Genomic DNA, 12583 nt, shown 5'->3' on the forward strand with positions numbered 1-12583 from the left:
GATGCTGCCGTTCATTGACAATTGATGCCTCTGCTCCTTCAATCCGGACAGCTGGCCTCCTGGGTGGAACTCCTGCAGCTGCACAGGGCCCTGTATATGGTTCAGTGCTCTGCTCTTGCTGTCTACAAATCCTTAATCTTGAACAGAGGCTCCATATTTCCATGCTGCACTGGGCCCCGCAGATTTGTAGCCAGTTCCCCCTTGTAAGGTTGTTGGCAGCGTGACATGAGAGCTCACAAAGCACATGTCGTAGTTAGGGTGTAATAGGGCTCAGTAATCATTAGATGGATACAGTAATTTTTTTTATGAGCAGAGATACCTATGATAAGTGTATTCATTTAATTGTTAAACATGTGAGATAAATACACAATTAATCTAGGAGAGATTAAGAAACTGCAGCTCCAGAAGCTTAATCACCAACTAAAATCACACAGCTTATAACTGCAGAACTTGGATTCAAACCCAAGTCTGTCTCATCCAAAGCCCACACCACTGATGTGCCCTATGAAGTATTAGCTTCCCTCCCTCCATCCCTCCCTCCCTCCCTTCCTTTCCTTTCTTCTTCCTTCCTTCCTTCCTTTCTTTCCTTCTTTCTTCCTTCCTTCCTTTCTTCTTCCTTCCTTCCTTCCTAGGGAACCTCTGTGTCAAACTCAGTGTTTAAGTGTTCTTGATATTCATCAGCAGCCCAACCCTTATCCCCAGCAGAGGTTTAAGAGCCCCTCAAAGATGATCTAGAATTCTGCCAGACCTGGAAACTTTGGGGGCTACAGCAGACAGTAAAGACGCTTCCTCTTTTCAGTACTATCCTGCCATGTCTCCAAGCCTGCTCAGAACTCCGTTACCTGGCCCAACCTAGCCAACCTGGTGACAGTTCAGCTTGCTTCCTTTGATTCCTGATAGGCTTAGCTTAGGATGACCAATGTCCAAATGAACCTCCAAACCGCCATGAGAATCAGCAGGAGATCTGCCTGTGTCAGGTCCTGGGAAAGAGGCTGTGGGAGATGCCTATTTCCAGTAGACTGAAGACATGGCCATCTGTCCTGTGGCAGGGATCCCTTGCTTTCCTACAGTGCCAGGTCATGATTTGTTCTGCCCACTCTTCCCTGCCAGAGAGGGAGAGAGAGTGAGGGGAGGGAGGGAGGAAGAGAAAGGATCCATTCCACCACACTGCTAATAAGCAGGCATACAGCATGGTGTGGGGAGGCTTCAATGCAAGTTTGCTTATGGTGTGTGGCCTTCGAGCAGGGAAGTTAATACTTGAGCATTTCATCTCTTGGATAGCCGGATTTGAATTTCGAACGTGACAATGGGACTGTTTGTTGTTTCAAAGCAATTCCCTAAGTGGCTGTTTGCTCAAGACTTTTGTAGTGTGAACAGAGATTTGGGGGAGGGGAAGAAGCCATCTGCTCTGGAATAGTCTTCCAATTACATGATCAAATTACTGCAGAGCAAAATGGAAGGAGTCCAACAGAAAGTTCCCGTCTGGTGTATCCAGCCCCAACCTGCTCTCTGGGGCCATTGTGTCCATGTGGAGATTCACATGCAGGTTTCAAAGGCAAGGCCATGATCGCCAAGAGTGTGAGTAGGAGAACAGAGAGAGCTAAAGAGGAGAGTCAGGGTGAGCTTTCTTGCTGCATCAACATGCCGCTCGGGAGAATGAAACAGTCATGGATTTGAACTAAAAAGTGAACTTTTGGAGAAACTCAGTTTCTTTTTCTTTTGACTTTAGTGATCTGTGTCTCTGATTACAATTAATTTATCACATGAAATGAAATAGTTACATCCCTTTATAAATTCAGTTGGTGATTTTTATTTGCTGATAACTCTCTTTGTAGATTTGTAAATCTGTTTATTTCCCTTAAAATAGAACAATTTTCTTGTTTTTGAAATACGGACTGTCTTGATTTGCAAAACATCATTGAGTCTTATTTTTTCTTCTAAATATGTGTGTGTGGTTTTTTTTTTCCTTTCTTTTGCTATTAGGCATTCATGCAGCCTCACTTGCTGGGAAATGAGTTCACACATTTGGAGTTTCCAAGGAGAGTACAGAGAAAGGAACTTGGAAAGAAGATGCTCTACAGGGACTTTAATATGACAGGCTGGTAAGAACATGCCTCCCTCTGCCTCAGCACCACCACAGTATGTGTGAGGGAAGCGTCACCACCGTAAAAAGCCATTTATGCCGTTTGAATCAGGTAGTACAGCCAGAGACTTGGTTGGTGGTGAAGGAAGAGGGGCCGTGCCCACTTCTGCGGTTTGTTCTCGGCACCAGTCCTCAGATCACAGTGTCGGTTGGCCTTGGTGCTTCTCTGAGGCCCTCCCTAGGGACATGAGACCCGACGAAGCTGACATAAATCCTCACTTCAGATGAGCAAGCATTTTTGAGGCTTTTAAAACACATTTAAGTTGGTCAGCAGCTCAAAGAAATGAGCTAACAGTTTATTGAGCCAGACGGGTGTGGATGTGAATCTTAACTCTGATCTTTCTAAATAGACAAAGTTGGATAAACTGCAGAACCCTTATGAGCCTAATTTTCCAAGAATAAAGTGGAAAATATATGCTCTTTGAGAGGTTGTTGTAGGGACTAGAGGTAATGGGCCATCTTCATTATTTTTTCACATTCATTTCGAGATAAGAATCTCGGCCAGAGTTGTCTTACTCCCACGGCACACCTTTGTAAGCACCACATTCATTTCTGTAGTGGATCAGTGGCTAACACGGACTAAGACCTCTGTTTCGTCCATATGAGAAATAGATACGAGGTAAAGTACATCTACGTCATAGGACTGACGTAAGGACTAAATGAGAGCGTGCAGGGCCTGGCACGTGGAAGTATGAGTGAAAGTTTGCTGTTAGCCCCGAGGTACTGAGCCCTGAGCGTCCTTCCAGTCTGGAGGAAAGTAGGAGGATGAGACAGTGCACTCTTTTTCCTTGACATATCTCCAGCTTAGGCAAAGAAGTAGTTTCATTATCTCTTCTTCATTGACCAAAATAGCTCTAACAGATGGCCACAGCCCAAATTCTCGTGGTAGTGACTTCTAGGCTGGGGAATATACTCCTAGGGAACAGTTGAGCTACCTAGGGAAGATAAGGGGCTGATCTGAGGCACTTCCGGTTGTCCTTTACCATCTAAAAGAAAAGATTTTCACCACTATCCACTCTTCTTCTAGTGCAGGGTCAGCAAACTATGGCCCCAAAGCCAAATTCCACCCACGGCCCCTTTCTGTAAGTAATTGTTTTTAGTACCGCCACATTCATTTGTATACATTTGATCTTTGGCTACCCTCACTCTACAACAAGGTGGTTGAGTAGTTGGAATAGAGACTGATCCACAAAGCCTACAATACTTACCCCTGTTCTAAAACATGAGTGGATTTGGCAGAAAAGGCTCACCCTATTTGCAGCTCTGAGGTTCTGGAGTTTTGGGGCCCCAGAATCATTACTCTTACCTGACTGGGTTTTCTTTGTAAGTTCATTTTTATTGAATCAGCAAAATCAGCACTTGTCACAGAGAAATTTAAGGTGAGGGCTACTCTAGTTGGAAAAGTGTGGTGGGGTTTAGTCTAGGTTTTGCAGAGTTTAGAACGATGGAAGGAAAGGTGTCCTAGGTCAGGAATCCCCATGATTGCAAACAAATAAAAAGAGTGGATCTGAGAGACAGTGAGAAAGATGGCCAAAAAGAAAGAGAGCTTCTCTGGGAAATCACACTGAGTTGTGGTATCAAGGGAACATAATTGAGGATAAGGGAAGGCAGACAGAGAAACACATTTACTGTGGGAGGCTGTGGGTTGTGCTAGTGTGTTCTGAGGAGAATGAATGATGAAAGCAATGTTCTAGGAAGGCAGTCCTAAGGAGTTTGAAGGAGAATGATGAGAGAAAACAGATTTAGGTAGCCAGAAGAAAACCAGCATAGAAATATGTATGTGAAGGGGCACCTGGGTGGCTCAGTGGGTTAAGCATCTGACTCTTGATTTCAGCTCAGGTCATGATCTCAGGGTCCTGGGATTGAGCCCCACATGGGGCTCCGTGCTCAGCGGGGATTCTGCTTCTCTCCTTCTGCCCCTCCCCCCGCTCATGCGTGCTCGCTCTCTCATGAGATCATGACCTGAGCCCAAGGCAGAGGCTTAACTGACTCAGCGACCCAGCGCCCCAAAATAGATAAATCTTTTAAAAAAGAAAGAAAGAAGAAAAAAAGAAAAAGAAAGGAAGGAAGAAAGAAAAAGAAATACGTGTGTGAAGTCTCTGGAGCCAAATAGAGGGAAGGAAGCAGAAAACGGAGAAGGAAGGAAATGAACAAGAACCTAGATGATTTAGTCCAGAGATAAATGTAAGGGGTAAGTCATTAATTACTCCAATTACCTGTTGAAATAGGTCTTTTCAGCTAGCCTATAATCCCCCAGGAGGGGGGCACCCCCTCCCCTGGTGCCTGACACCCAGTGAATGGCCAGGGATTATTTATTGGACGAAAGGAAGGAAAGGGTGTGATTGATTGCAGTTGAGAGGGTGGGCAGTTGTGGATGGCGGATGGGAAGGGTGGGAATAAGGAGCTTGCTTGCATCTGAGATAAGTTAAGCTTGAGGCAAGGCCGTCTGTGTGTTCTTTCTATGCCAGAAGGCCAATTAGATTTATGCAGTCAGAACACACTTGGTAAACAAATGGCTAAAGATTACCCCCATTTTATAATTTTTAAAATGTAGATAAGTTCAGGGACTAGATTACATCCAACTTTATACATACACACGCAGTCTCCTGCTGTCTCTCTTACATACAAACACACACACATACATACACACGCAGTGTCCTCTCTCTCTTACACACACACATACACACACATACACACATACATACACACGCAGTCTCCTGCTCTCTTACACACACACACACATATCCATACACACGCAGTCTCCTCTCTCTCTTACACACACACACACACACACACACTGTGTTAGCATGATCCTAAGAAAATAAGCAGTCCATAAATAAGCTGTATTTAATGTATGGAACTCCACAGAAGGTACCGAGTGATTGAGGAGCCAAGCCTGAGAATGGCTTCAGTCAGATATGATTTGCTGCTTTGTTTAAGCATGGTTCCCCACGCGGCTATTGGCTCCAGCTTTGGCTCTGAGCAGAGATTTATGTATATCTTTGTGTATTTCCTACCTGTTCTTTTGACTTGAAATTGACACTAAGAAAAAGGAGAGCTCTTTATATTTTTGTTGAAATAAGTGGGGAAGTTTAGAACCAGGTTAGACCACTGCCCTTGTAAACTCCCTCCCTCAACCTTAATGAATTCCTTTTTTAATTGTTTTAACCTCTCATGAGAAACCTCAGATCTGGCAGTTACCTTTTAGACTTAAAAAAAAAAAAATGGGATCACATTTTGCTGCCTTTCTGAGTTGTCTGTAGAAAGAGAAGAGCTGGCAAATCAATTCTATAGAAAGGGAGATGAAGGTCTGTGGCTCTTTTCCCACAAACGCCTTAAATTACTACCAAGTGGTTCGAATTGGTTGAAGGTGGTCTGGTGAGTATTTGGTATGTGTCACGCTCGAGGACACAGGTTCCTGTCATGTTCCTTTATGTTTTTGGGCTTCAGAATTAGCCTCGGCCTATGAACTTGTTTTTCCGAAACCCTTCTACAAATCAAGGGTTCATGTAATTCAAAGCCCTTTAATCCTTGTAGTAAATACCTACTTGTGGTGGAAATGTTTATCTCCCCCCATGGGCCCCCCACGAATCATGACAGCAGTGGGCCTACCTGACAGTTATGGGAAGAGCTAAGGGCCAGACCCTACAATGAGAGCTTTAGGTGATTCCTCGTAGATAACAGTCCTATGAACTAGATATGTTTCACAGATGAGGAAACTGAGGCAGAGAGGCTATGTTTCAGGGTTACATAACTAGTAAGATGGGAGAAGCTGGGATGTGAACCCAGACAGCATTACTTGAGGGTACACACTGTTTACTGTGCCGAACTGCCCAATGCTGAAGGACGCCTCCTTCTTGTTCCCATTTTGCAGTTGAGCAGATGGAGACTCCGAGGGATTAGGTGGTTTGCTCAGCTTCTGCCAATGCAAGTGTCAGAACAAGGACTAGATCCCAGGTCTCTGACTCCTAGAGCTCTTTCTGATACAATGCCAACAGTCCGTTTTTCTTCAGGGTAAGAGTAGACCTAATTACTCAGTTTTGAGCTGTGACATAAAGTTAAGCAGGGGGACCCCTATCCACCAGGATTAGTGTCTCCCTGACAGTCCTTTAAACAAGAGGATGGGATGAATGAAGCATTTCAGGAGCTGCTGAGGCACTAACTTTTCTAGTTCCTTGTCCGGCCTCCTATATTGCTGGCCAAATTAAACCATGAGGCTTCACGCTTGTCCCTAAGAGTCTGTGTGTGATTTGGGGGTGCTCTTGTTGGGGAAGATCTTCTAAGAACCAGGTCTCCCGTGCTGAGGACAATTGCCTGCTCTCCTTCGAGGAGCATCATGGCAGCTCTCCATGGTGCGTCTGCAGCAGAGAGGAAGGTGTGGGAGAGGATGTCAGCTCTGGGGGGGGGTCTTGTCTCATCATCAAGGATGAGCGTGTTGCCTCCTGATGGGGAGCTTTTCTCTCCCACCCTCATGCTTTCTCAGAGACCGTGGAGCAGCTTGGCAGGCCCAGAATGTGTAGAGGACAAAAGGTTATTGTCACCAGCACCTTCATAATGAAACCAGTCTCTTCCCTGGCTCTCACACCTCCCCTTCGCCTGCCTCAGATTGCTTGCCCAGTAGTTTGATTTACAAAGGCATTTTCTTCACAGTACCCCTGGAACAGGGTCGGGCTCTGACATGGCCCAGGCCTCACCTTCTGTGCCTGGTGTCATTGGTCCTCGTGCTGGAATCCGGCCTTGCCTCGTTGCAAGCCGGTGCCCCTCCTCCTTCTCCTCCCCAGCCCTTTGTGTCGAGCTGCTATTGCATGATGCACACTAGCTGGCAGTGTGAGCTCTGTGGCCCGACCTGCAGCCCTCTGAGCCATCTCAGGCTGGAATTTGCTGGCAAGCATCTGTGTTACTGAGTTGAAACAACAGTTTCTCACAGCTGCCTTTGTGGCACTGGGTCCCGGCTCTTGGGCCTGCTAGTGATTCAGCTTTCTCATGTGGGTTCAGTGTTCGTCGTGCGCTGTGTCCAGGCACATGAGCGGGGGGCGGCGGGCGAGCAGGGGGCCCAGGAGGACATTAGTGTGTGGGGGGGCTATAGCTACACCCCTGGCGTCCAGCCAGGCTCTCCAGCAGCTGTTCCTGGCCTGATGGGATTTGTAGAGAGCCAGGGCCAAAGAGGAAGAGAAGTCCATCGTGTGAATGCAAGATTGCTTCCAGATGGTTCTGGTTATGAGTAAAGTACACCAGAATTCTTTCCTTAAGCAAAGCCTTTCTAACATTTATGATGGTCTTATTTCAGAGAACAGCCTGGACCTGTAACCTGAGACGGCCTGGCTTAGTTAGTACAGAGTTTACAGCTTTGGGAGATGGGCTCCATGGGTATTGGCCCTTGCTCTGCCAAGATTCTCGAGCCTTGGGCAAACCCTGGGTGCCTAGGTCTCTCATTTGTAAAATGCTTCCTTTGCCCCTTGCTGCCAGCCTCTCTGTCTGGTGGGGGATGGGCTTTGCTCTGCTTTTCAGAGCTTCTAGAAAAGACAAATTCCAATAGAAAGATTCCAGTGATGGTAATCTTTCATTTTGATCTCTTGCAACCCTTAACTCTTTATGATTCTAACTTGATGACACATCAGGGTCGTTTTCCCCTCCTGTATTTCCTTTAAAACTATGAGCAAATCAGAGATTTTTCCACTGGGAGCAAGCAGGGTCAACCACCATTTTCTCCTTTTAGTACTTACTACTTTTATTAAGGCAAAGGAAATATTTTTTCTATTCTGAGTGCTCTCCAACACAGTAGCCAGTAGCCACATGTGGCCATTTAAATTTATATTACTGAAAATTAAATAAAATTAAAATTTTTTTCCCACATCACACTGGCCACATCTCTCCATTGCTCAGTAGCTAGATGCGGCTAGTGGCTGGTGAAATGGACAGTGCAGATAGAGAGCGTTTGCCGTCATCACAAGCAGTTCTACTGGATGGCCCTGCTACTTAGATAATGTAAGGGTATGAGTCTAGTTGTGTGGGGAGGACATGCAAGAAGCTGTCTGTAACTGAACATCCCAATGGCAAGGGATTAAAAAAAAAAAAAGACAGCTGAGTCCAGATAGGGCGAGTGAGTAGAACGGCATGGCCACATATATGGCTTCTGGCCCCACTGCTTGCTAGCCTCGGAGGTGGCTGGGTAATGGGCTTCGCTCCACTTTTCAGATCTTCAGAGGCATCAGTCACTGTGTTTAGGGACAGCTCATCTCCCAATCCAGCTCATCACTACTTGGCAAGCCTGCTGGCAAGCCTGAAGCCTGAACGAAGACCCATTTCCTTTGCTGGTCAGTAGCCTACCTCCCTCGCCCAGCCTCTGCCCACTGCCTGCTGGACTGGTGCCAGCCATTGGCACTTCGGTTCCTCTTGCTTTTCCTTCTGCTTCTTGGGGAAGTATTTCAGATCCTGAGGGTCTGATTTAAAAAGCAACTTCACTTCCAACCCTTTCCATTCTGTTTGGGGTGAACTCTATTCTCCATCTGCAGCCTGGAACCCAGCTCAGGGATGAGAGCCACAGCCCCACGGCATTGGGCTTCTTACCAATAATCCAAGCATTTTCTGGAAAGAAAATCACTGGAGGCAGCCCCAAGCATGGCCTGGAGCTACTGGGTCGAGTTTTACAAATATTGTAGATGAGGCTTCTATCTTACTCTTTACTGCTCTTTTCAATGCCCTCTGACAGCACATTCGGGCAGGCTGACAGGGAAGTGGATAAGCAGATTGAGAAATGCCACAGAATGCTTTATGAAGCCAACTCCAGAGCTGCACCCGCATATAATATAAATTGATTTATTGAATCAAGCACAGAAGCCCTGTTACAGAAACCCCAGGCTTTATCCTCCCGAGGACCACCTGTTAAAGCAGCCCCAATTGACACTCCTCCTTAGCTTTTCCACTGATCCCCAGGCAGTTTTTAAAGGGACGGTGTCCCTCTTTTGGGCCTGAATTTATATGTTGGCCATGCCTGTGGGTCTAATTAGCATAGCATTATTAATCTTCCTTGGAAAGCCTGCATTTTCTATAATAGCTTGACTCTTGAGTTTTAAAGAGTAATTGGAAATTTCAAACCCTGTCCTTTTCCCTCTTTTTGTTTTTAATTACTTTTAACCCAATCTTTGGAAACCTACCTGCAGATGTCTCTTGACTGGCAAACGTCGTTGGAGCACCAAAGGGTTTCCCGGTCCCGTCTTGGTGCAAATCCTGACATTACTGCTGTGCCACAGATCTCACGGGGAGGCTTTTTAAACCCACCAGAGAAATATCACATTTTAATTTTATAATTACTTCACAAGAAAGCAGGCCTTTCCCTAGTTAAACCTGGTATTAATTTCCTCCCAGAAACTTGTATTTTCATAACTTAATGATTATGGGCCACCTTGGCAGCAATCTGATTGCTGAAAGCAATCTGGAAATCCGACTTCGTAGAGAAGGGAGGGGCTTGGATGTTACTCCAGAGAATTTTAACCCTGTGGATTGTCCAGGATGGGCATTGGCTGGGATAGGGAACAGGCACCCAAAAAGTCCTCGGGTCCCAAGTGCAACACGGGGCTGAAGTCTGAGCTAGTCAGCCTCACATGGGGAGGGGCTGTTCTCGGGGCTCCCGGAGCCAAGATGATGAATCGTTATTTGCGATGTGCATGTTCTGCATCCTTTCAGGATTTGCAGCTCTAGCTGCAGGAGCAGCAGGGAAGAGAGCCTGCCCTGCTGTGTGCAGCACATCTCCTGACAGTGATAAATGACTCCTTGCTCCCCGCCTCCCCCCGCCCCCGGCCCCCCTCCACTCTGCCCATGAGGCCAGAGGAAGCTATGAGCTATTTACAAATGGTTGGAAGCCAAGACAGACAGGCATTGTCAGGGCACGGGGAGGAGAAAGAAAAGAAATGCCCAGGCGTGCTCCCTGTTGATCGTCCACGCACACAAACCTCTCTGCTCTAATGATAGGGGTAAATTTATCATTCCTAAAGTGGCCAAACTACTGCCAAGCCTTTCTTTCCCCAAGACCCTTTGCACAGTCCTGGCATTTGTCGGTACCCATTCATATACCCCTAAGTAGAGCCTACCTCCTCCCCTTCCCCAGTGACCATTGCTTGGGGCTCAACAGGACATGTGTGGTGGTGACTTAGCTCTCAGTCATCTGGGGAACTGCTTGCATAAATCCCTGTTAAAATAGCCAGTGTCCTTTTAAGCAAGGACCCCCCCCCCCCAAGGCATACAGGCACTTGTCTTTATATTTGGCAAACCTTTACCGTATGCCTGCTGCCTATGAGACATTGAGCAGTAGTTAAGAACGTGGATGTGGAGCTAGACTTCCTGGCTGGGTTGGTCCTCAGGTGTGGCTTGGCCAAATCATGTCACTTTGGTTTTCCCACATGTAAATGGGATTCATGACAGTACCTAATAGGATGTCATGAGTTGGTATGGTCGTGTGCGTTCAACACAGTCTGGCATGTAATAAGTGCTCTAGGTGCCTAGTAATATAATCATTAGATACTATGGAGAGTGAGGTGGTCGGCAAGGTTTGATCCTAGCCTCAGGAGGTCCACAACCTAAGAGGTGTTGAGTTGCTTGCTTCTCAAAGTAATGGCAGGCTAGAAACCAAAAAGTAAAAGGAAGGCAGTTTAGAGGAGCAAGAGACTGAAGGAAGGTCAAGGTGTCCTGGCAGGTCTGTCCCACAGCTGCTGTGGCAGGTGAGCATGGAGAAGGTGGGGCTGTTGTCTATGGGAAGAGATACGCTCAACACAATTAGGAAACCTCTCTGCCCTGTGTGCTGATGGGTAGGGTGTTTTCTGTTTTATTTATTTGTAGGCCATTTTGTTTGTTTTTAGAGGTTTTTTTTGGTCTGTACATTGACTCTACTACATCTGTTTTTGAGTCCTGGATGCTGAACTTTTTAAGGTTCCCTGTAGCCCTCCTGAGCCATACCTAAGGTGCTGGGATACCAAGCCCCTCAGTAGCCAAAGCGTGCTCTCCCATAGGAGGGGCTTTACCAGGTAGGACTGTGTTCACTTCATAGGGATGACCAGCTGGCCCAGGGACCAGCTTTCCGGAAATTTATTGAGCAATAACACTTTATCTATGAATCTATTCTTAAATTGTCAAGAGTGAGAGAAGAAGATCTGTTAGAATTTGTGCATAAATAACTAAAGCAAGACAATATAGAGCTTATTTATAAAAGGGGTTCTGAAGAAACGGCCTTGTGGTGACGTTCAAGGGAGTGGTGGTTTTTAAGAGGGGAATTTGGGGCTGGGGGAAAACTTCATGGGGAAGGCTGTGTTTGAATCACAAGTCTAGAAATAAGAGAGGAGTTTTAGGAGGGTTGAGGGCCAAAGGGAAGGACACTCTGAAGGGAGGGCACAGCACAAGGGAAAGCCCAGGGACAGGCTGGGAAATAAGATATGTTGGGAATATGGAAGCCAGAGGTAATACCTAAAATAGTTTCAATAGACAGCATGGAGGAGTAGGTTCCATCTGTGTCCTAGAAGCCCCCTGCTGTGCCAGGCATTAACTCTTTATTTACCACACTGTAGGGATTCCAGGGGAGGGTCCAGAGCACCAGAAAAGGGAAAGGGGTGAGGGTGGGGGCTTGGTACAGTCATTATTTCCCAACCAGTACAGAAGCATTTCAGTGTTTTAAACCTCTGAATGTACTATATTGCTGTGAATCAGCTAGACAACATTGCAGGTGGTAGCCTAACATAAGTGACAGGCAGAGGCAAGTGAGAGGGTGTGGGGCAGGGGTGGGTAGTGAAGGGACCCAGCAATCTAGATAAGTAGATTGAAGTCAACTCATGGGGAGCTTTGAATGCAGTGCTAGGATGGCATGAACTAACGTCTTATTTTCCCACCCTTAAGAGCTCTGCACCTCTGTGAAGTATGAAAATGACACACAGCAGGGCGGAAATATGGAGCTGACAGTATATTTAGAAGGACATATGGTCCAATCCTCAGCCTATTTATAAGATCCTATTTTTAAGGAAATTCCAGAGAAGTGAGTGCTACAACACTCCACCAAATTTCCAGGTACTTAACTACCCTGCCAAGGAAACATTTTCCTGTGTCCAACCTACGTTCCTCCAGTTATAAAATTTCACTCTCACCAGAGCTTGATAAAGTTTTTTTTCTCTCTGCCACCCCTTCCCTGCCCATAAGGTTTCTGAGCAGAAAGTCAGTGTTGCTGACAGGCCCATGAAGGTGCTAACCTACCACGGCTGGGGGACATTTTCATCAGATTCAGCTGAGGTGCTAGTTGAAAGCCCTAAGTTCTGGACTTACCCCAGGAATCCACATGGCAGAGTGGGACCAGCACCACTCTGAACCCTGAACGATTTCATGCTGCCACCATGTTCCTCTTAGCTTCAGACAAGACTTAGTCAGAGCAAGGGTAAGGTTTAAGTCTGTCCCTTGCTAAAGAAT

The 12583-nt window shown here is 46.4% G+C and overlaps 1 protein-coding gene across 2 annotated transcripts in view; it reads left to right on the forward strand.

Moving 5' to 3' along the window:
• Positions 1-12583, forward strand: part of PPM1H (protein phosphatase, Mg2+/Mn2+ dependent 1H) — a 243754-nt gene that overhangs the window by 174102 nt on the left and 57069 nt on the right. For both annotated transcript variants that reach the window (XM_021678641.1, XM_021678639.1), the window contains exon 6: positions 1984-2102. In XM_021678641.1, the coding sequence (XP_021534316.1) occupies positions 1984-2102 (119 nt within the window). The remainder of the gene's footprint in view (positions 1-1983; positions 2103-12583) is intronic.

Source organism: Neomonachus schauinslandi, chromosome 5, assembly GCF_002201575.2.
Source record: "Neomonachus schauinslandi chromosome 5, ASM220157v2, whole genome shotgun sequence".
In the NCBI taxonomy this organism is placed as follows: domain Eukaryota; kingdom Metazoa; phylum Chordata; class Mammalia; order Carnivora; family Phocidae; genus Neomonachus; species Neomonachus schauinslandi.